The sequence below is a fragment of the Oncorhynchus kisutch genome, linkage group LG29, assembly GCF_002021735.2.
Source record: "Oncorhynchus kisutch isolate 150728-3 linkage group LG29, Okis_V2, whole genome shotgun sequence".
Classification (NCBI taxonomy): Eukaryota; Metazoa; Chordata; class Actinopteri; order Salmoniformes; family Salmonidae; genus Oncorhynchus; species Oncorhynchus kisutch.
The window spans coordinates 37,731,870-37,755,518 of record NC_034202.2 but is presented as its reverse complement, the minus strand read 5'-3'; the positions used below and the strand labels follow the sequence as shown (position 1 = coordinate 37,755,518).

The following is a 23,649-nucleotide window of genomic DNA, read 5'->3' as shown; positions in this document are numbered from 1 at the left end:
GAATTTCATCTACCTTGTCAAGAGACTGGACATTGGCGAGTAGTATACTCTGGAGCAGTGAGTAATGTGCCTGTCTACGGAGCTTGACCAGAAGACCGCTCTGTCTGCCCATCTGCGGCACTGTTGTTTTGGGTCGCCTACAGGGATCCGATTCATTGTCCTGGGTGGTGGTCCAAACAGAGGATCCGCTTCGGGAAAGTCATATTCCTGGTCATAATGTTGGTAAGTTGACAATTCTCTTATATTCAATAGTTCTTCCCAGCTGTATGTAATAAGACTTACATACAGTGCTGTACTTGTTGAGTGTCCTTCCCTATAAGCGTGCTGAAATTCTGTTGTCAATTTGTTTACTGTAAAATATCATTGTATCTGGTCAAACACGTTTTTTCCCAGAAGTTTACTAAGGGTTGGTAACACGGCTGATTGGTCGGCTATTTGAGCCAGTAAAGGGGGCTTTACTATTCTTGAGGAGGGGAATTAATTCAGCCACCCTCCGGGCCTGAGGGCACACGCTCTCTAGTAGGCTTAAATTGAAGATGTGGCAAATATGAGTGGAAATAGTCTGCTATTATCCTCAGTAATTTTCCATCCAGATTGTCAGACCCCGGTGGCTTGTCCTTTTTGATGGACAACAATCATTTTTTCACCTCTTCCAAACCGAAGAGAGTCTTGAAGGAGTTCCCACATATGCCGAGCACTTGTTGGCTGCTTTTCCTTCACTCTGTGGTTCAAGACATCCCAAACCATCTTGATTGGGTTGAGGTTGGGTGATTGTGGAGGCCAGGTCATCTGATGGAAAACTCTATCACTCTCCTTCTTGGTCAAATTGCCCTTACACAGCCTGGAGGTGTGTTTTGGGTCAATGTCCTGTTGAAAAAATAATGACAGTCCCACTAAGCGCAAACCAGACGGGAGGGCGTATCGCTGCAGAATGCTGTGGTAGACATGCTGGTTAAGTGTGCCTTGAATTCTAAATAAATCACTGACAGTGTCACCAGAAAAGCCCCCCCCCACACCATCACACCTCCTCCTCCATGCTTCACAGTGGGAACCACACATGCGGAGATCATGCATTCACCTACTCTGTGTCTCACAAAGACACAGCAGTTGGAACCAAAAATCTCAAATTTGTACTCATCAGACCAAAGGACAGATTTCCACCGGTCTAATCTCCATTGCTTGTGTTTCTTTTTCTTGGCACAAGCAAGTCTCTTTTTATTATTGGTGTCCTTTAGTTCCTTTGCAGCAATTGTACCATGAAGGCCTGATTCAAGCAGTCTCCTCTGAACAGTTGATGTTGAGATGTGTTCTGTTACTTGAACTCTGTGAAGCATTTATTTGGGCTGCAATCTGAGGTGCAGTTAACTCTAATGAACTTATCCTCTGCAGCAGAGGTAACTGGGTCTTCCTTTCCTGTGGCGGTCCTCATGAGAGCCAGTTATAGCGCTTGATGGTTTTTGCGACTGCACTTGAAGAAACTTTCAAAGTTCTTGACATTTTCCGGATTGACTGACCGTCATATCTTAAAATAATGGACTGTCGTTTCTCTTTGCTTATTTGAGCTGTTCCTGCCATAATATTGACTTGGTCTTTTACAAAATAGGGCTATCTTCTGTATATCATCCCTACCTTGTCACAACACAACTGATTGTCTCAAATGCATTTAGAAGGAAAGAATTTCCACAAATGAACTTTTAACAAGGCACACCTGTTAATTGAAATGCATTCCAGGTGACAAACTCATGAGGCTGGTTGAGAGAATGCCAAGAGTGTGCAAAGCTGTCATCAAAGCAAAGGGTGGCTACTTTGAAGAATCTAAAATCTAAAATATTTAGATTTGTTTAACACTTTTCTGGTTACTTCATGGTTCCATATGTGTTATTTCATAGTTTTGATGCCTTCACTATTATTATACAATGTATAAAATAATACAAATAAAGAAAACCACTGGAATGAGTAGGTGTGTCCAAACTTTTGACTGGTACTGTATACAAATATACAGTATATACAGTGTACGGTGCAGTCGGGAAAATATTCAGACCCCCATTGACTTTTTCCACATTTTGTTATGTTACAGCCTTACTCTAAAATGTATTAAATAAAAAATGTTCCTCATCAATCTACACAAAATCACCCCATAATGACAAAGCAAAAACAGGTTTCTAGAAATGTTTGCAAATTTATTTAAAAAAATTAAGACAGAAATACCTGATTTACATAAGTATTCAGACCCTTAGCTATGAGATTTGAAATTCATCTCAGGTGCATCCTGTTTCCATTGGTCATCCATGTTTCTACAACTTGATCAGAGTCCACCTGTGGTAAATTCAATTGATTGAACATGATTTGGAAAGGCACACACCTGTCCATATAAAGTCCCACAGTTGACAGTGCATGACAGAGCAAAAACCAAGCCATGAGGTCAAAGGCATTGTCTGTAGAGCTCCGAGACAAGATTGTGTCGAGGCACAGATCTGGGGAAGGGTACCAAAACATGTATGCAGCATTGAAGGTCCCCAAGAACACAGTGGCCTAAATCTTTCTTAAATGGAAGAAGTTTGGAAGCACCTAGACTCTTCCTAGAGCTCCAGAGTTCCTTTGTGGAGATGGGAGAACATTCCAGAAGGACAACCATCTCTGTAGCACTCCACCACTCTACCAATCAGGCCTTTATGGTAGAGTGGCCAGACGGAAGCCACTCCTCAGTAAAAGGCACAACCCCACTTAGAGTTTCCCAAAAGGCATCTATAGACTCTCAGACCATGAGAAGCAAGATTCTCTGGTCTGATGAAACCAAGTTTGAACTCTTTGGCTTGAATGCCAAGCGTCACGTCTGGATGAAACCTGGCACCACCCCTACGGTGACACATGGTGGTGGCATCATGCTGTGAGGATGTTTTTCAGCGGCAGTGACTGGGAGACTAATCAGGATCAAGGGAAAGATGTACAGAGCAAAGTATAGTGAGATCCTTGATGACAACATGCTCCAGAGCACTCAGGACCTCAGACTGGGGCAAAGGTTTTCCTTCCAGTAGGACAACGACCATAAGCACACAGCCAAGACAACGCAGGCGTGGCTTCGGGACAAGTCTCTGAATGTCCTTGGGATGCCCATCCAGAGCCCGGACTTGAACCAGATTGAACATCTCTGGAGCGACTCTCCCCATTCAACCTGACAGGGCTTGAGGATCTGCAGAGAAGAACGAGAGAACCTCCCCAAATACAGCTGTGCCAAGCTTGTAGCGTCATACCAGACAAGACTCTAGGCTGTAATCGCTGCCAAAGGTGCTTCAACAAAGTACTGAGTAAAAGGTCTGAATACTTATGTAAATGTGATATTTCCGTGTTTTCAATTTCTAAAAACCTGTTTTTGCCTAGTCATTATGGGGTAATGCATGTAGAGCAGTGGCTCCCAAACTTTTTATAGTCCCGTTCCCCTTCCACCATTCCGCCTCCAGCTGCGTACCCCCATCTAGCACCAGGGTCAGTGCACTCTCAAATGTTGTTTTTTTGCCATCATTGTAAGCCTGCCACACACACACACACACACTATACGATGCATTTATTAAACATAAGAATGAGTGTGAGTTTGTCATATCCCGGCTCGTGGGAAGTGACAAAGAGGTCTTATAGGACACAAATAATAATAATAATAATAAATTTAATTTTGCTCTTTATTTTAACCATCTTACATATAAAACCTTATTTGTTCATCAAAAAATTGTGAATAACTCACCACAGGTTAATAAGAAGGGTGTGCTTGAAAGGATGCACATAACTCTGCAATATTGGGTTGTATTGGAGAGAGTCTCAGTCTTAAATAATTTTCCACACACAGTCTGTAGCTGTATTTAGTTGTCATGCTAGTGAGGCCGGGGAGAATCCACTCTCACATAGATACGTGGTTGCAAAGGGCATCAGTGTCTTAACAGGGTGATTTGCCAAGGCAGGATACTCTGAGCGCAGCTCTATCCAGAAATCTGGCAGTGGCTTCTGATTATTCAATTCAATTTTCACAGAACCGCTTGTTGCTATTTCAATGAGGCTCTCTTGTTCAGATATACAGTAGGTAAGTGGACTGGAGGCAGGGCATGAAAGGGATAACGAATCCAGTTGTTTGATTCGTCCGTTTTGGGAAAGTGCCTGTGTAATTGCACACCCAGCTCGCTCAGGTGCTTCGATATATCACGTTTGACATTGTCTGTAAGCTTGAGTTCATTTGCACAACAAAAAAAAATCATACAACGATGGAAAGACCTGTGTGTTGTCCCAGAAAAGAGCTCCAATTTCTTAATCATAGCCTCAGTTTTGTCCTGCACATTGAATATAGTTGCGGAGTCCCTGTAATCCTAGATTCAGATCATTCAGGCGAGAAAAAACATCACCCAGATAGGCCTGTTGTGTGAGAAACTTGTCATCATGCAAAGCAGTAAGACAAGTGAAAATGATGTTCAGTAAAGAAAACTTTAAGCTTGTCTCTTAATTTAAAAAAAAAACGTATCAATACTTGGCACTTCTGTATGCTGTAAAAGCGTTACATGGTCGCTGGCCATATCATTGCCATTTTCACTGTAGTGTCCAAATCGCCTTTCAAGCTGTCAGTCATTCCCTTGGCAGCAAGAGCCTCTGGGTGGATGCTGCAGTGTACCCAAGTGGTGTCGGGAGCAACTGCTTGCACACGCGTTACCACTCCACTATGTCTCCCCGTCATGGCTTTTGCGCCATCAGTACAGATACCAACACATCTCAACCACCAAGTCCATTTGATGTCACAAAGCTGTCCAGTACTTTAAAAATATCCTCTCATGTTGTCCTGGTTTCCAGTGGTTACCAGGAAATGTGCCAGGCCCATCACGTCTGTTGACTCATCCAGCTGTAACGCATTTAATTCACTGGCTTGTATGCGAAGCAGTAATGGTTTCAAAACGTCTCCTGCCATGCCACTGTATGTATAAATATATATAAATATATATATTTAAAAAATATATATATTTACCATTGGTAGAAGGTAAATTGAAAGAAAACACTGGAGGCTACGTCCCAAATGGCCTCCTATTCCTTTTTAGTGCACTACTTTGACCAAAGCCCCATGGGACCTGATCAAAAGTAGTGCACTATACAGGAAATAGGGTGCCTAAAGCCCCATGGGTCCTGATCAAAAGTAGTGCACTATACAGGAAATAGGGTGCCATTTGGGATGCATCCACTACCTGTTCTCTGAAGAAGCTGGTAGTCAGGGTGTAGAGGATAGGGTTCAGGGCACTGTTGATGGGTAATATAAAGATCACCACCCAGGATGAGATGGTACCTGGAGGGGGAGAGAGAGAGGGAGTTAGAGGTGTGTGTGTGTCCTTGGGTATTACCTGCAGTGTTGGGGAGTAGTGAACTTCATGTAGGTCAACTAGTAATTTAACTTTGTTTTGCATTAGCTTGGTGGTAGTTGAACTCAATTCAAATCTAGGTAGTGTTTCCAGGAGTTTTTTTTTACCATGTAGCGGTGTAGCTAACTACTGGAACTACACACTACTGTTTTACCATGTAGCGGTGTAGCTAACTACTGGAACTACACACTACTGTTTTACCATGTAGCGGTGTAGCTAACTACTGGAACTACACACTACTGTTTTACCATGTAGCGGTGTAGATAACTACTGGAACTATACACTACTGTTTTACCATGTAGCTAACTACTGGAACTACACACTACTGTTTTACCATGTAGCGGTGTAGCTAACTACTGGAACTACACACTACTGTTTTACCATGTAGCGGTGTAGCTAACTACTGGAACTACACACTACTGTTTTACCATGTAGCGGTGTAGCTAACTACTGGAACTACACACTACTGTTTTACCATGTAGCGGTGTAGCTAACTACTGGAACTACACACTACTGTTTTACCATGTAGCGGTGTAGCTAACTACTGGAACTACACACTACTGTTTTACCATGTAGCGGTGTAGCTAACTACTGGAACTACACACTACTGTTTTACCATGTAGCGGTGTAACTAACTACTGGAACTACACACCACTGTTTTACCATGTAGCGGTGTAGCTAACTACTGGAACTGCACACTATTGTGTATCCTAAAGGGGCCCTGGTGCGGGTCTTCTCAGAAACACGTCTGTAACGTCTGAATGGTTTGCGCTACAAACTATTATGACCCGTTTATGACACTCACACGCCACACAAGAGTCGGTCGAAGGTAAGGAATTATTTTACATAGAAGATCATAGGAAATTCCAGGACATACTATATCATTAATAATCATTAATAAACTCACATAGTCGCTGTCACAAACTCCAACCTCCACACAGTTGTCACTGACTAGTTGGATATTAATTTCCTACTGAGCAAACAATTTATTTTACTTACAGCATTCTTTAAATACATATTGTTTTTAAAATTTGATTGACATTGGTCAATAAAGCTCATAAATGCAACTGATTATTTCAATTTGTTTTGTGTTCTACTTGTTGTCCTGAAAATAAAATTGTGAGGTAGATTTTCACTGGGGTCATCAAGCCTGATGCTAATAGGCTTTTAACATATGAGCCCAAAGCGATCGGTTGTTACAATTTATAGTCTATGACATTTCAGATTTACATACTATCATTTTTCACTAATTTGTTTGAATGTAGTGAACTACTTTTTCAAAGGAACTTTAGTTAAGTAAACTATATTTTTCATAGGGGTAGTTTTAGTGTAGCATAACTTATGTGTAAATTAATTGATAGCTTGGTAAACTACATTTTCAGAGTAGCTTCCCCAACAATGATTACCTGGTATCTCGACCTGCAACAGGGACAGTATTTACCTGGTATCTCGACCTGCAACAGGGACAGTATTTACCTGGTATCTCGACCTGCAGCTGGGACAGTGTTTACCTGGTATCTCGACCTGCAGCTGGGACAGTATTTACCTGGTATCTCGACCTGCAGCTGGGACAGTATTTACCTGGTATCTCGACCTGCAGCTGGGACAGTATTTACCTGGTATCTCGACCTGCAGCTGGGACAGTATTTACCTGGTATCTCGACCTGCAGCTGGGACAGTATTTACCTGGTATCTCGACCTGCAGCTGGGACAGTATTTACCTGGTATCTCGACCTGCAGCTGGGACAGTATTTACCTGGTATCTCGACCTGCAACAGGGACAGTATTTACCTGGTACCTCGACCTGCAGCAGGGACAGTATTTACCTGGTATCTCGACCTTCAACAGGGACAGTATTTACCTGGTATCTCGACCTTCAACAGGGACAGTATTTACCTGGTATCTCGACCTTCAACAGGGACAGTATTTACCTGGTATCTCGACCTGCAGCAGGGACAGTATCTTGACCAGGAAGATGGGGATCCAGCAGAGGGCGTCAGAGAAGACGATGAAGAAGAACCTGTTAGCTACAGCCACATCTCTGTGTAGCCTGCTCCTCAGGTCTGTAACAGAACAACATGTTAGCTACAGCAACGTCTCTGTGTAGCCTGCTCTTCAGGTCTGTAACAGAACAGCCCGTTAGCCACAGCTAGGTCTCTGTGTAGACCGCTCCTCAGGTCTGTAACAGAACAGCCCGTTAGCCACAGCTAGGTCTCTGTGTAGCCTGATCCTCAGGTCTGTAACAGAACAGCCTGTTAGCTATAGCAACGTCTCTGTGTAGCATGCTCTTCAGGTCTGTAACAGAACAGCCTGTTAGCTACAGTCAGGTCTATGTGTAGCCTGCTCCTCAGGTCTGTAACAGAACAGCCTGTTAGCTATAGCAACGTCTCTGTGTAGCATGCTCTTCAGGTCTGTAACGGAACAGTCTGTTAGCTACAGCAATGTCTCTGTGTAGCCTGCTCTTCAGGTCTGTAACAGAACAGCCTGTCAGCTACAGTCAGGTCTCTGTGTAGCCTGCTCCTCAGGTCTGTAGCAGAACAGCCTGTTTGCTACAGTCAGGTCTCTGTGTAGCCTGCTCCTCAGGTCTGTAACAGAACAGCCTGTTAGCTACAGCAACGTCTCTGTGTAGCCTGCTCTTCAGGTCTGTAACAGAACAGCCTGTTAGCTACAGTCAGGTCTCTGTGTAGCCTGGTCCTCAGGTCTGTAGCAGAACAGCCTGTTAGCTACAGTCAGGTCTCTGTGTAGCCTGGTCCTCAGGTCTGTAGCAGAACAGCCTGTTAGCTACAGTCAGGTCTCTGTGTAGCCTGGTCCTCAGGTCTGTAACAGAACAGCCTGTTAGCTACAGCAACGTCTCTGTGTAGCCTGCTCTTCAGGTCTGTAACAGAACAGCCTGTTAGCTACAGTCAGGTCTCTGTGTAGCCTGGTCCTCAGGTCTGTAGCAGAACAGCCTGTTAGCTACAGTCAGGTCTCTGTGTAGCCTGGTCCTCAGGTCTGTAGCAGAACAGCCTGTTAGCTACAGTCAGGTCTCTGTGTAGCCTGGTCCTCAGGTCTGTAGCAGAACAGCCTGTTAGCTACAGTCAGGTCTCTGTGTAGCCTGGTCCTCAAGTCTGTAGCAGAACAGCCTGTTAGCTACAGTCAGGTCTCTGTGTAGCCTGGTCCTCAAGTCTGTAACAGAACAGCCTGTTAGCTACAGTCAGGTCTATGTGTAGCCTGCTCCTCAGGTCTGTAACAGAACAGCCTGTTAGCTATAGCAACGTCTCTGTGTAGCATGCTCTTCAGGTCTGTAACGGAACAGTCTGTTAGCTACAGCAATGTCTCTGTGTAGCCTGCTCTTCAGGTCTGTAACAGAACAGCCTGTCAGCTACAGTCAGGTCTCTGTGTAGCCTGCTCCTCAGGTCTGTAGCAGAACAGCCTGTTTGCTACAGTCAGGTCTCTGTGTAGCCTGCTCCTCAGGTCTGTAACAGAACAGCCTGTTAGCTACAGCAACGTCTCTGTGTAGCCTGCTCTTCAGGTCTGTAACAGAACAGCCTGTTAGCTACAGTCAGGTCTCTGTGTAGCCTGGTCCTCAGGTCTGTAGCAGAACAGCCTGTTAGCTACAGTCAGGTCTCTGTGTAGCCTGGTCCTCAGGTCTGTAGCAGAACAGCCTGTTAGCTACAGTCAGGTCTCTGTGTAGCCTGGTCCTCAGGTCTGTAACAGAACAGCCTGTTAGCTACAGCAACGTCTCTGTGTAGCCTGCTCTTCAGGTCTGTAACAGAACAGCCTGTTAGCTACAGTCAGGTCTCTGTGTAGCCTGGTCCTCAGGTCTGTAGCAGAACAGCCTGTTAGCTACAGTCAGGTCTCTGTGTAGCCTGGTCCTCAGGTCTGTAGCAGAACAGCCTGTTAGCTACAGTCAGGTCTCTGTGTAGCCTGGTCCTCAGGTCTGTAGCAGAACAGCCTGTTAGCTACAGTCAGGTCTCTGTGTAGCCTGGTCCTCAAGTCTGTAGCAGAACAGCCTGTTAGCTACAGTCAGGTCTCTGTGTAGCCTGCTTTTCAACAAAGCTTCAACTACAAATAATATTAAAGTAAGAGATTGTTTACTTTTTACAAGAGGGTTCAGAGTTCAGTTGTGGTCTTCCTTTACAGGGCCTGAAAGTATTCACACCCCTTGACCTATTCCACATTTTGTTGTGTTCAGCTTGAATTTAAAATAGATACAATTAAGATTTTGTGTCACTTGCCTAAACACAATGCCCCATAATGTCAAAGTGGAATTATGTTTTAGAAATGTTTACAAATTCCATAAAAATTAAGAGCTGAAATGTATTGAGTCAATAAGTATTCAACCTCTTTGTTATGGCAAGCCTAAGTTCAGGAGTAAAAAGTTGTACAGAATTTAAGGAAGAAGCTTGTACAGAATTTTAAAAAAATCCTAAACATGCACCCTGTTTGTAATATGCACAAAAGTCAGACTGCTAAAAACATTGGCTAGGAAATGTACTTTATGTCCAGAATACAAAGCATTATGTTTGGGGCAAATCCAACACAACACATCACTGAGTACCACTCTTCATACAGTATTTTCAAGCATGGTGGTGTCTGCATCATGTTATGGGTATGCTTGTCATTGGCAAGGACTTTGGAGTTTTTTAGGATTAAAATCAATGGAATAGAGCTAAGGACAGGCAAAATCCTACAGGAAAACCTGGTTCAGTCTGCTTTCCAACAGGACAATATCCTAAAACACAAGGTTTGTTCCTACACACATTGAGACACGTGGCCGTGGCTTGCTAGATAAAGCAGGCACACAGGCATTGAGGCATTCAGCTACTGTTTTATTGAACGTCAGAATGGGCAAAACGAGTGACCTAAGTGACTTTGGTATGATCTTCTGTGCCAGGTTCCAGTATCTCAGAAACGGCCATCCTCCTGGGATTTTCACGCACGACAGTGTCAAGGGTTTATCGAGAATGGTGCTACAAACAAAAAAACATCCAGTCAGCGGCAGTCCTGGGGACGAAAACTGCTAGTTGATGAGAGGTGGAAGGAGAATGGCAAGAATCGGTAAGAACAGGCAGGACACAAACAGGCAGATAACGGAGCAGTACAAAAGTGGTGCAGAATCTTGGTACGCTCCACTCGTTGGTCCTTGTCGCTTATGGGCTATTGCAGCAGACGACCATGCCGGGCTCATGCCGGGCTCCAGTAGAAAAACATCACCTGGTCCGACGAATCCTGGTTTCTGTTGCGTCATACTGATGACAGAGTCAGGATTTGGCGTAAACAGAGGTTGGTGGCACCTTAATTGGGGAGATTCGGCATTTAGTAATGACTGGAACGGAATCAGTGGAATGGAATCAAATAGATCAAACACACAGTTTCTGGGTGTTTGTTGCCATTCCATATGTTCCGTTCCGGCCATTACTATGAGTCGTTCCCCACTAAGTGTACACATTGAGTCCTCTAAATGTTGAAAATCCGAAGGCAAGGGAGAGAAACAAAATGATGCAGTTTGAGGTCATGTGGCGGAGTGTGAGGTGGAGTGTGATGCGGGCGCTGGAGAAGGGGGTGTGAGCTGATGGGTCAAGGCAGGGTGATGTCATTGATGTTTGTACGCGTTTTCTTTTTGTATTTTAAACATTTTAAAGCGTACAAAAAAAGAATGTTCCTGAGTTGCCTAGTTACAGTTTTTACTTCAATCGGCTTGAAAATCTATGGCAAGACTTGGAAATGGCTGTCTAGCAATGGTCAACAACCAACTTGATTGAGCTTGAATATTTTTTTGTATAATAAAGTGCAAATATTGTACAATCCAGGTGTGCAACACTCTTAGAGACCCAGAAAGACTCACAGCTGTAATCACTGTCAAAGGTGATTCTAACACTCTCAGGAGTGTGAATACTTATGTACATGAGATATTTCTGTATTTCATTTTTAATAAATGTGCAAAAATGTCTAAAAACACATTTTCACTTTGTCATTATGGGGTATTGTGATGTCATTATGGGGTATTGTGATGTCATTATGGGGTATTGTGATGTCATTATGGGGTATTGTGATGTCATTATGGGGTATTGTGATGTCATTATGGGGTATTGTGATGTCATTATGGGGTATTGCGATGTCATTATGGGGTATTGTGATGTCATTATGGGGTATTGTGATGTCATTATGTGGTATTGTGATGTCATTATGGGGTATTGTGATGTCATTATGGGATCATGTGTGTAGATGGGTGAGAAAAACATATATTTAGTCCATTTTGAATTCAGGCTGTAACACAACATGTAGAACAAGTCCAGAGTTATGAATACTTTCTGAAAGCACTGTACCTGTAGCATTGATTCCAGTCTTATAGATAGAGTAGAACATGGAGGAGTAGGAGAACACGATCACCAGGAAGGCTACCAGGTTCAGACCTATGGACACACACACACACAGTGCAGAATAAACACACGCACACACAGGGGGAGACACAGTACATAATTAACACATACCCACACACACACTCTTTATAGGAGAACACTGTTAACAGGAATGCTGACAGGTTCAGACCCATAGAGAGAGATTTTAGATATTTTTATACAAACCCTTTAATTGCACAATTTAGAGAGAGCAAGGGAGAAGGAGAGAGAGAGAGAGACAGCAAGGGAGAAGGAGAGAGAGAGAGCAAGGGAGAAGGAGAGAGAGAGAGAGCAAGGGAGAAGGAGAGAGAGAGAGAGAGAGCAAGGGTGAAGGAGAGAGAGAGAGAGAGCAAGGGAGAAGGAGAGAGAGAGCAAGGGAGAAGGAGAGAGAGAGAGCAAGGGAGAAGGAGAGAGAGAGAGAGAGAGAGAGAGAGAGAGAGGGAGAGAGAGAGAGCAAGGGAGAGAGAGAGAGGGAGAGGGAGAGGGAGAGGGAGAGGGAGACAGAGAGAGAGAGAGAGACACATGTGCATGAGAGAAATCCATGCAGGCTGGCTGGCTGGCTGGCTGGCACACACACACACACACACACACACACACCGTACCAAGGAATATTCCGATAGAGTATCCTTTAGCAGTGGGTTTCTCCTGTCTGTCAGAGTGTAGGGGGAAGCAGACCCCATTACGACCATAGTAGTTCCCAAACAGATCGTCGTTCAGCAAGGGAACCACAGCGATGATGAACCCCAGCACCCAGATAGACACTAGCACCACCTGGTGGGTAGAGATGGTACAACATACTGTCTATCGGCCCCTTAGCACAGTATTCACATCTTACCCTAGAGGTCCAGACTACTGCTGGTTTTCTGTTCTACCTGATAAAGTGTCCCAGGTCTAAATCAGTGCCTGATTAAAGGGAAAGAATGAAAATAAGCATTTGAGGTCCAGAGTTTGAATTGAAGGGATAAAATGTGACCGACTGGCTCAAAACAGGGGTGGCAGGTAGTCTAGTGCTTAGAGCGCTGGGCCAGGAACTGAAAGGTTGCTGGATCAAATCCCCAAACTGACAAGGTAAAAATCTGTTGTTCTGAACAAAGCAGTTAACCCACTGTTCCCATTGGGTTGTCTTTGTAAATAAGAAATTCTTCTGAACCTACTTGCCGAGTTAAATAGATGTTTTATTTAATTTTTTACATTGGATAAAAGTAGAGACTCAGAGCTAGAAAATGCCATATCACACATTACAGTTGAGGGACAATGGGAACGAAATTCTGCTTTGCAAATTTGATAACTTTGTAACCTCACTTTTGAGAAAATGGCCCTTGAGTGTGATACTGGAGAGCTCTTCTTTGTCTACACCCATTCAGCATAATTTACACCCTCTTAAGCTTAAGCCCCCACCCAAGCTCTGTCCATTTTATTTATGCTAGGAACCTCTAGATGGCTTGTGTACACTGTAACCTCACTTTTGAGAAAATGGCCTTTGAATGTTTTACTACCTACTGGAGAGCTCTTCTTTGTCTACACCCATTCAGCATCGTTCACACCCTCTTAAGCCTTATCCCCACCCATCTCTTTAAGGATTCACATGTGAGGCCATGTGCTAAACAGAGTGAGTACAGTAGTGTGCTGAACAACCAAAGATTTCATGACTAAAGGTTTATACTACGTCTATCGACATGTCTGTAGGCAGTTGTCGTAGTGACATCATAAACATTCTATTGACGTCTGACATCAAACTTGCCATTGACGTTATGAAAAAGCATAAACACAAAAACGACAGGCTGCATGACATCAGCAGCCTGGTGGTCCAAAACATCATAACTGGTGTATTTTAACACCAATAAGTACATTTATTTCAAAATGAATTTAGTATATGTCAATCTAGTAAAACAGGCAACTAAAAGCAACTTTCTAAACAATGGATTGGTTAGTTTCTAGCTTGTTAGCTGGCTAGTTAGCGATCGTTAAGTTAGCTGGCTAGCCAATTCAAATAATGACTGTATCATATAGCTGACAGCATCTTAACTTTAGCAAAGTTGATTCATTATTACAGGAAAATAAACTCACAACAAAAAATAGGAAAATAGGATGTGAGTGTGACAAAATAAAAGCAGGACATTCCACTGGAGAATATTAACACTTGGACACTGTCTCATATCCTATTTTGACTTTGGAGCAGGTCATATTGTTCTTCACATTACGGTCTCTGGTAAACACACACACTATATCAAATAAAATGAAAGTTAATTTGTTGCAGGATACAGAAGGTGTAAACGGTACAGTGAAATGGTTACTTGCATAATGGAGTCTTTTGTTTAGATATGTAGCTAGCTAGCTAAACAATTAACCATAATCCCAACTCATGTTCCTACCCTGCAGGTAGCTAAAGCTAACCAACTAGCTTTAGCTACCTGCAGCTTTAGCTACTCGCTAGCTAGCTAACATTAGGCCATAAACTAGCATTGCAAATGGCTCTGAGATACAAATAATATTCCTACACAGATAATACACGTAACGTTAGCAAGCGAGCCAGCTATCTAGCTAACAGTATGCATTAACTTGCAATGAAAATGACTTTCCGTCAAAATTAGAAACTTATAATATCTGAAAATGTAGCTAGCTAGACTCTCTTACCCTTATACATGTATGAACGCTTCTCCCTCTCTGTCACCATGGTTTCCCTTAGTTTGAAGATGTAATCCAGAGACAGGTATTTTATACAACAGCCTTCTGTGTGTTCTCTCTTCGACTCCCTCTGAATATTTGCAATCAAACGGCAAAATTACTCTCCTTAGCTATCATACTCTGCTTCCACCGGACATTCCACTGATTTCAAAACTCCATTAAGTAGAAAGCATTAGCAACACTTTTTCAGTTCTTTGTGATATCTTCAAAAAAAAGTGTTAGAAAGGATTACCATCACATACTGAGCAGCTCATGTAATAGACAGAAGCGACCTACATGGTATACCAATCCAAACTAATCTCTCGGCATGTCCAGCCCATTCATTATCTCAGCCAATCATGGCTAGCGGGAAGGTTTCTGTCTTCTTCCATGGCTAAACCAACTAGGCTCATAATTTAACAATGGTATTCATATTTTGAGATGGCATACATGTTTCTTATTAACTTCTTGGTGACAGGGGGCAGTATTTTCACGTCCGGATGAAATGCATGCCCAGATTCAACTGCCTGCTACTCATCCCCAGAAGATAAGATATACATATTATTAGTAGATTTGGATAGAAAACACTGAAGTTTCTAAAACGGTTTGAATCATGTCTGTGAGTACAACAGAACTTATGTAGCAGGCGAAACCCAGAGGACAAACCATTCAGATTTTTTTGTTTGAGGTCATTCTCTTTTCAATGGGATATCTTTGGGAATCCAGATTTCTAATGGACCTTCTTGCAGTTCCTATCGATTCCACTGGATGTCAACAGTCATTAGAAATTGGCTGAGGTTATTCCTTTGTGTAATGAAGGAGTACAGCTATCTTGAACGAGGGTCACTTGAAGTGTACTGTTAGATAGATGCGCGTGACCAGAAAGCTAGCTACAGTTAGTTTTCCTCCTGTATTGAACACAGATCATCCTGTCTTCAATTTGATTGATTATTTACGTAAAAAAATACCTAAAGTTGTATTACAAAAGTAGTTTGAAATGTTTTGGCAAAGTTTACAGGTAACTTTTGAGATATTTTGTAGTCACGTTGCGCAGGTTGGAACCAGTGTTTTTCTGGATCAAACGCGCCAAATAAATGGACATTTTGGATATATATCGACGGAATTAATCGAACAAAGGGACCATTGGTGATGTTTATGCGACATATTGGAGTGCCAACAAAAGAAGCTCGTCAAAGGTAAGGCATGAATGATATTTTTATTTCTGCGTTTTGTGTCGCGCCTGCAGGGTTGAAATATTCTTCTCTCTCTTTGTTTGCTATGGTGCTATCCTCAGATAATAGCATCGTTTGCTTTCACCGAAAAGCTTTTTTGAAATATGACATGTTGGCTGGATTCAAAACAAGTGTAGCTTTAATTTGCTATCTTGCACGTGTGAGTTAATGAAAGTTTGATTTTCATAGTAATTTATTTGAATTTGGCGCTCTGCATTTTCACTGGCTTTTGGCCAGGTGGGACGCTAGCATCCCACATATCCAAGAGAGGTTTAAGGTACATGTTTCTTATCAAGGTATATGTTCCAGAAAGCATTTCTGCCAAAAAACGCAATTTGATTTAAAAAAATTATGTTTACGTTGAAATGCATGTCTTGTGAAGTAGTGATGCTCGACATATGCCTAGTTTCCTGAAACGAGTCACAGATAGATCAACATAATGGCCACAGATGGTGCAGCAGTGCTTGTGTATAAAGTCCCCAGCTGACAGACTCAGTCTGTAGTTTACCTGGTAATCAGATATACAGTATAACCTGATATAGCAGATGAAGTAGTTTGTCCTGTTGAAGGAGGGCACAAGTAATGTCATAAGCAGGCATAGTGTGACTCACCACAGTCTGTAGTTTACCAGGTCTCAGGTGGCTGAAGGGAAACACTATGACCAGGAACTTCTCCATAGTCAGGTAGGTCAGCAGCAGAACTGATACCTGGAAGACAGCATCACAGTTACAAACATACACTCTGTCTCTGTCTCTGTCTCCCAACAGTCAGGTAGGTCAGCAGCAGAACTGATACCTGGAAGACAGCATCACAGTTACAAACGTACACTCTGTCTCTGTCTCTCAACAGTCAGGTAGGTCAACAGCAGAACTGATACCTGGAAGACAACATTACAGTTACAAACATACACTTTGTCTGTCTTTGTCTCTGTCTCTCGACAGTCAGGTAGGTCAACAACAAAACTGATATCTGTAACATGCAGTATTACAGTTACAAACACACACTCTCTCTCAGTGTCTCTCGCTCTTCCTTGTCAGATAGATCAGAAACAGAAATGATACCTGCAGATACAGCATTACAAGAGGTCAAGACAACTGATTCCTGTAGTAGAACAGTGGACTCTGTAGTAGAACAGTGGACTCTGTAGTAGAACAGTGGACTCTGTAGTAGAACAGTGGACTGGCACTCTGTTTCTACTTTCTTGCCGACTATGGAATTGCCCTGCCAAACAGACCGGGACCTAATGAGTGACAATGATTTGGCATGATGGCACAAACAGACTGGGACTACTAGAACATCGTGATCCTCCAGACTTCTTCAGGGGAAACAGCTTGGGCTGCCAGTTTTGTGCGTCCCAACTGGCACACCACATTGCACCCTAAAGTAGTGTACTACATTGAGGGTAGGTTACCCTTTGGAACACTTCCTCAGACAGAAATTTATTGGGAGAGAAAATATATTCAGGACATTGTGAGTTAGCCTGCAGACAGGACATGACGTTCTGGAAGAATCAGAATGAGAGTAGAGAAATATATAAAAAATTCACCCCGGGATTCTTAATTTATGTCTGTAATCTGACACCAATAACTATACTCATTATTCTCATTGTACCTCTGAGGACTTTCTCTCCATCCACAGCCGTGTCTGTGTGTACGCACGTGTTAATTCACCTCTGAGGAGAGCATAGCCAGGAATCCGATGGTTCGACATTCCACACTCTCCATCCACAGGAGAGCGTTCCGATTGTACTCCCCTCGGAACTTCACGTCAAACACACCGACAAAGAACAGGTACACACCCATCAGACAGTCTGCACCTGGGGAGAGAGAGAGAGAACTCTAATACATTCTCACTGACTGTATATATCAGACAGTCTGCACCTGGGGAGAGCGAGAGAGAGAGAGAACTCTAATACATTCTCACTGACTGTATATATCAGACAGTCTGCACCTGGGGAGAGCGAGAGAGAGAGAGAGAGAGAGAGAGAGAGAACTCTAATACATTCTCACTGACTGTATATATCAGACAGTCTGCACCTGGGGAGAGCGAGAGAGAGAGAAAACTCTAATACATTCTCACTGACTGTATATATCAGACAGTCTGCACCTGGGGAGAGCGAGAGAGAGAGAGAGAGAAAGAACTCTAATACATTCTCACTGACTGTATATATTTGCCATTGGTTCAAAGAGTTCAAGATTGTATCTGGGTACTTTGTCTTGTGTTGCGAGAGAGACGGTGAGAAAGTGAATAAGAAATCAAAAAGGAAATATTCTTAACAGAGAAAAATGTCCTCCTTTTTGCTACCTACCCCACTAGAATCCCCATACTTTAATGAAGACATCTTCTCTATCCTAAAGGGTGATCATGTCCATGCCCGGGGACATGTACTAGTATATGGTGTTGGATTCTGGGTTAAACTTGACAGAATAAACTATGTTAAGCTTTTTTTTCTCTGAGAATTAGAACCGAAAAATGGCAACCTAAATGTCAGAACTGGACAAGAACCTGACACCCTCAGCACACAGAGGGACAAGCACCTACCTGGAGGTGACAGCATTCCCTCCCAAATATACCACCCTGGACACAATTACCACAAAACAACCAACAAGAAAATGGGTCACAACTCTTGCAGCTATGTCACATGCAGGGTCAGAACATAGTCAATGGTAGGCTTTTAAGGGGGCCCCTACGGTAGGTACACCTACAGATTGTCCCTTGGCAGTAGTACTGTAGACTGCTTTATCACTGACCTCAACCCGGAGTCTCTCAGAGCGCTCACAGTCAGCCCACTGACACCCCTATCAGATTACAGTAAAATCAGTCTACTTGAACAAAGCAATACTCAATCATGAGGCATCAAAGCCAAAGGAACTGAATAATAATAAGAAACTATCGGGCAACAATAAATCCAATCCTTCTAGACAATTTCCTGGACATAATGGTTTCACTGCAATAGAGAAGGTGTAAACTTGCATGTAGAAAGCCTAAACGTTTTATTTGACCTCTCAGCTTTCTTAACAAATCAATAAATTTCAAGCAGACAACCTAAAATATGTATTACAACATTGGCAAATGGTTTGAGGAGGAATGCAAAACCCTAAGAAAGAAATTGAGCAACCTGTCCAACCAAAAACAGAAACCCAGTAAACCTGAGTCTACAGCTTCACTATGGTGAATTACTAAAACAATACAGAAATACACTACGGAAAAAGAAGGAACAGCGCGTCAGAGATCCGCTCAACGTAAATGAAGAATCGATAGAATCTAACGACTTCTGGGAACATTGGAACACATTAAACAAACAAACATACCAATAAATATCTATCCAAAACAGAGATGTCTGGGTAAACCACTTCTCCAATCTGTTTGGATCTATAACAAAGAACAAACAACAACACGAAGAGTTATCTATCCAAAACAGAGATGTCTGGGTAAACCACTTCTCCAATCTGTTTGGATCTATAACAAAGAACAAACAACAAAAACATTTACATGATCAAATACAAAATCTTAGAATCAGCTATTAAAGACCAAAACCCACTGTGAAAACAACGTCCTAGGCTAATGTCAAATTGGGTTTTAACCGACTTACCGTACAAAAGACCACATATTTACCTTGCGCACCCTAATTGACAAACAAACAAACCAAAACAAAAGTAAAGTCTTCTCCTGCTTTGCAGAACTCAATATGGCATGAAGGTCTACTATATAAATTGATGGAAAGCGATGTTGGGGTAAAACATACAACATTATAAAATCCATGTACACAAACAACAAGTGTGCTGGTAAAACACACAGATTTCTTTCCTCAGGGTAATGGGTTGAGACAGGGATGCAGCTTGAGCCCCACCGTCTTCAACATACTGTGCCTACAGAAATTCTACACCCCCTTGAACATTTTTCACATTTTGCTGCCTTAAAATGTAATTTTACCTACAGATCTACACAACCTTCTCCACATTTTCAAAGTGAAAGAAAGTTATAGATTATACATTTTCCAAATTAAGGAAAAACAACAACAAAAAGAACCCAAAGATGTCTTGATTACGGATGTCATCACACCTCTTTTTCACATGAATACTTGATGAAAGCACCTTTGGCAGCCATTACAGCAAACGTTTGGAATAATATTTTACCAACTTTGCACTACTCTCAGGGCAACCTATATTCATTGTTTTCGTCTAAACAATGTTCGTCTAAACAATTGTTGATGGACAGCAATATTCAAACATTGTCTCTGATTTTCAAGCAGATTTAAGTCAGGACTGACGCTAGACCCCTCAGGAACACTCAACAACTCTTGGAAAGCCAGTCTGGTGTATATTTTGCATTAACATTTGTGTAATTGTCCCATAGAAAAATACAACTTTAGCTAAGGGTTGGGTTTTCAGAAGACTGAGGTGGGGTTTTTCGTAACTTTTTTAGCTGGCCTTTAATCAGTTCATATTTCTTCTGATCCTGACAAACTCTCCAGTCTCTGCCGATGACATGCCAACACAACATGATGCTGCCACCACAATACTTAAAAACAGAGATGGTTTCACTTTGTGTTGTATTGGATTTTTACCGAACTCTGTAGTTTTTAATTTGTATTCTTTTGTTCTTTATTCTTCTGCGGGACAATTACAATTTTTTTAATGCAAAGACACAACACAATGGCTTACCAAGTGGTGTTGAGTGTTCCTGAGTGGTCTAGTCTCAGTTGTGACTTAAATATGCTTTAAAAAAACAGAAACAAGGTTTAAATATCACTGTCCATCAATGACCCCCAACCAAAGTATTCAGACCACTTGACTTTTTCCACATTTAGTTACGTTACAGACATATTCAAAATGTATAAAATCATTTTCCCCTCATTAATCTACACACAATACCCCCAAAATTACAAAGCCAAAACAGGTTTTTAGAAATTAGTGCAAATGTATAAATAATAACGCTACAAGCTTGGCACACTTGTATTTGGGGAGTTTCTCTCATCCTCTGCATATCCTCTCAAGATCTGTCAGGTTGGATGGGGAGAGTCGCTGCACAGCTATTTTCAGTTCTCTCCAGAGATGTTCGATCAGGTTCAATTCCGGGCTCTGGCTGGGCCACTCAAGGACATTCAGAGACTTGTCCCGAAGCTACTCCTCCTTGTCTTGGCTGTGTGCATAGGATCGTTATCCTGTTGGAAGGTGAACATTTGCCCCATTCTGAGGTCCTGAGCAGTCTGGAGCAGGTTTTCATCAAGGATCTCTGTACTTTGCTCTGTTCATCTTTGCTGTGATCCTGACTATTCTCCCAGTCCCTGGGGCTGAAAAACATCCCTATAGCATGATGCTGCCACCACCATGCTTTACTGTAGGGATGGTGCCAGGTTTCCTCCAGATGTGACACTTAGGATTCAGGCCAAAGCGTTCAAGCTTGGTTTCATCAGACCAGAGAATCTTGTTTCTCATAGTCAGAGTCCATTAGGTTCATCAAACTCCAAGCAGGATGTCATGTGCCTTTTACTGAGGAGTGGCTTCAATCTGGCCACTCTAAAGGCCTGATTGGTGGAGTGCTTGTTTGCCAACTACACAGAGGAGCTCTGGAGCTCTGTCAGAGTGACCTCCCTGACCAAGGCCCTTCTCCCCCGATTGCTCAGTTTGGCTCCAGGAAGAGTCCAAATTTCTTCCATTTAAGAATGAGGCCACTGTGTTCATGGGGACCTTCAATGCTGCAGAAATGTTTTGGTACTCTTCCCCAGATCTGTGCCTCAACACAATCTTGTCTCGGGGGCTCTATGGACAATTCCTTCGACCTCATGGCTTGGTTTTTGCTCTGACATGCACTGTCAACTGTGGGACCTTACATAGACCGGTGTGTGCTTTTCCAAATCATCTCCAATCAAATGAATTTACGACAAGGTGGACCCCAATCAAGTTGTAGAAACATCTCAAGGATGATCAATGGAAACAGGATGCACCTGAGCTTAAAGTCTTAGAGCAAAGGGTCTAAATATTTATGTAGATACAGTATTTATGTTTTTTTTATTTTTAATAAAATAGCCACGCATTTTTGCCTTGTCATTTTGGGGTATTGTGTGTAGATTGGCTAGGAACAAAAACAATTGAATCCATTTTAGAATAAGCCTCTAATGTAACAAAATGTGGAAAAAGGGAAGTGGTCAGACTGCTTTCCGAATGTCAATGAGTTGACAAGGGCACTAGAACAGTCTGCAGCAACCAGCCTCACCCTACTAGAATCTGAAGTCAAATGTCTACTGTTCGCTGATGATCTGGTGCTTCTGACGCCAACTAAGGAGGGCCTACAGCACCTAGATTGTCTGCACAGATTCTGTCAGACCTGGGCATTGACAGTGAATCTCAGTCATACAAGAATAATGGTGTTCCAGCTGCCGGAACAAGCACTACAAATTCCATCTAGTTAATTTTACTTTTGTTTATTGTCTATTTCAGTTGCATTGGCAATGTAAACATACACAGTTCATTAGGTACACCACCCCCATTCACAAAAAATGGTTCGTTCCTATAGACAGTGAGTCACGTGACTGTGGCTTGCTATATAAAGCATAGAGACGGGCATCAAGGCATTCAGTTACTGTTCAATTGAATGTTAGAACGGGCAAAACGACTGACCTAAGCAACTTTGACCATGGTATGATGGTCGGTGCCAGGCTCGTCAGTTCCAGTATCTCCGAAACGGCCGGTCTCCTGGGATTTTCACGCACCATAATATTTAGGGTTTACCGAGAATGGCGAAGAAGAAAAAAAAAGCATCCAGTCAGTGGCAGTCCTGTGGGCGAAAACAGCTCGTTGATGAGAGGTGTCGAAGGGGAATAGCAAGCTAACAGGCGGGCCACAAACAGGCAAATAGCGGCGCAGTACAACAATGGTGTGCAGAACGGTCGGTCTTAGTCACGGATGGACAATTGCAGCAGACGACCACACCGGGTTCCACTCCAATCAGCTAAAAACAACAAGAAGTGACACCAGTGGGCAGGCGATTCCCAACACTGGACAATTGAGGAGTAGAAAAACATTGCCTAGTCTGATGAATCCCATTTCCTGTTGTGTCGTGCTGATGGCAGAGTCAGGATTTGGTGTAAGCAGCGTGAGTCCATGGCCCCATCCTGCCTGGTGGCGGTGGTGGAATTTAGTGTGGAATGTTTTCCTGGAACACGTTAGGTCCCTTGATACCAATTGAGCAACATTTCCATTTCCATGGCTGAGTATATGTTTCCCAGGCCAATAAAGCACTTTGGATATCATTTAATTGAGAGAGGGTGACAGAGAGAAAGATAGAGGTTGGATTAGCAGCCAGGTTGCTCTAAATCAACTTTCAAATTCAATTTCCAGCCAGGTCCCCAGGATGTCGGGAGATGCCACCACTAGGGACAAAGGTGAGCGCTATTACATTCAAGTAGGCTGGGTTTTGCTAGGGTGTTGTGGACAGATGGGTGTAAAGCAGTGGTGTAAAGTACTTAAGTAAAAACAATGTAAAGTACTACTTAAGTCGTTTTTTGGGGGTAGTTGTATTGTACTTTACTATTTATATATTTTTTGCCAACTTCACTCCACTAAATAAAAAAATAAAAATGTACTTTTTACTCCATACATTTTCCCTGACACCCATTTTGCGAGAAAAAAATGGTCCGATTCACACACTTATCAAGAGAGCATCCTTGCTCATCCCTACTGCCTCTGATCTGGTGGACTCGCTAAACACAAATGCTTAGTTTGTAAATTATGTCTGAGTGTTAGATTGTGCCCCTGGCGATCCGTCAATATTATTTTTTTTTTAAATGGTGCTGTCTGGTTAAAATAAGACATTTGAAATGGTTAATGCATTACATTTTTTTTGGGGGGGGGGGCACTTTCATTTACCTTTAATAGTTTTGTATATTTCAAACCAAATACTTTTAGACTTTACTCAAGTAGTATTTTACTGGGTGACTCACTTTTACTTGAGTCATTTTCTATTTAGGTATCTTTACTTGTACTCAAGTAT

General features: G+C 42.5%; 1 protein-coding gene across 1 annotated transcript in view; it reads right to left on the bottom strand.

The window, feature by feature from the left end:
* Window positions 1-23,649, bottom strand: part of LOC109873894 (relaxin receptor 2) — a 183,538-nt gene that overhangs the window by 8,738 nt on the left and 151,151 nt on the right. Inside the window, exons 16-21 of the mRNA XM_031809353.1 lie at window positions 17,328-17,473; window positions 16,269-16,364; window positions 12,364-12,532; window positions 11,690-11,776; window positions 7,313-7,444; window positions 5,211-5,308 (exon numbers count right to left, since the gene is read on the bottom strand). Coding sequence (XP_031665213.1) covers window positions 5,211-5,308; window positions 7,313-7,444; window positions 11,690-11,776; window positions 12,364-12,532; window positions 16,269-16,364; window positions 17,328-17,473 — 728 coding nt within the window. The remainder of the gene's footprint in view (window positions 1-5,210; window positions 5,309-7,312; window positions 7,445-11,689; window positions 11,777-12,363; window positions 12,533-16,268; window positions 16,365-17,327; window positions 17,474-23,649) is intronic.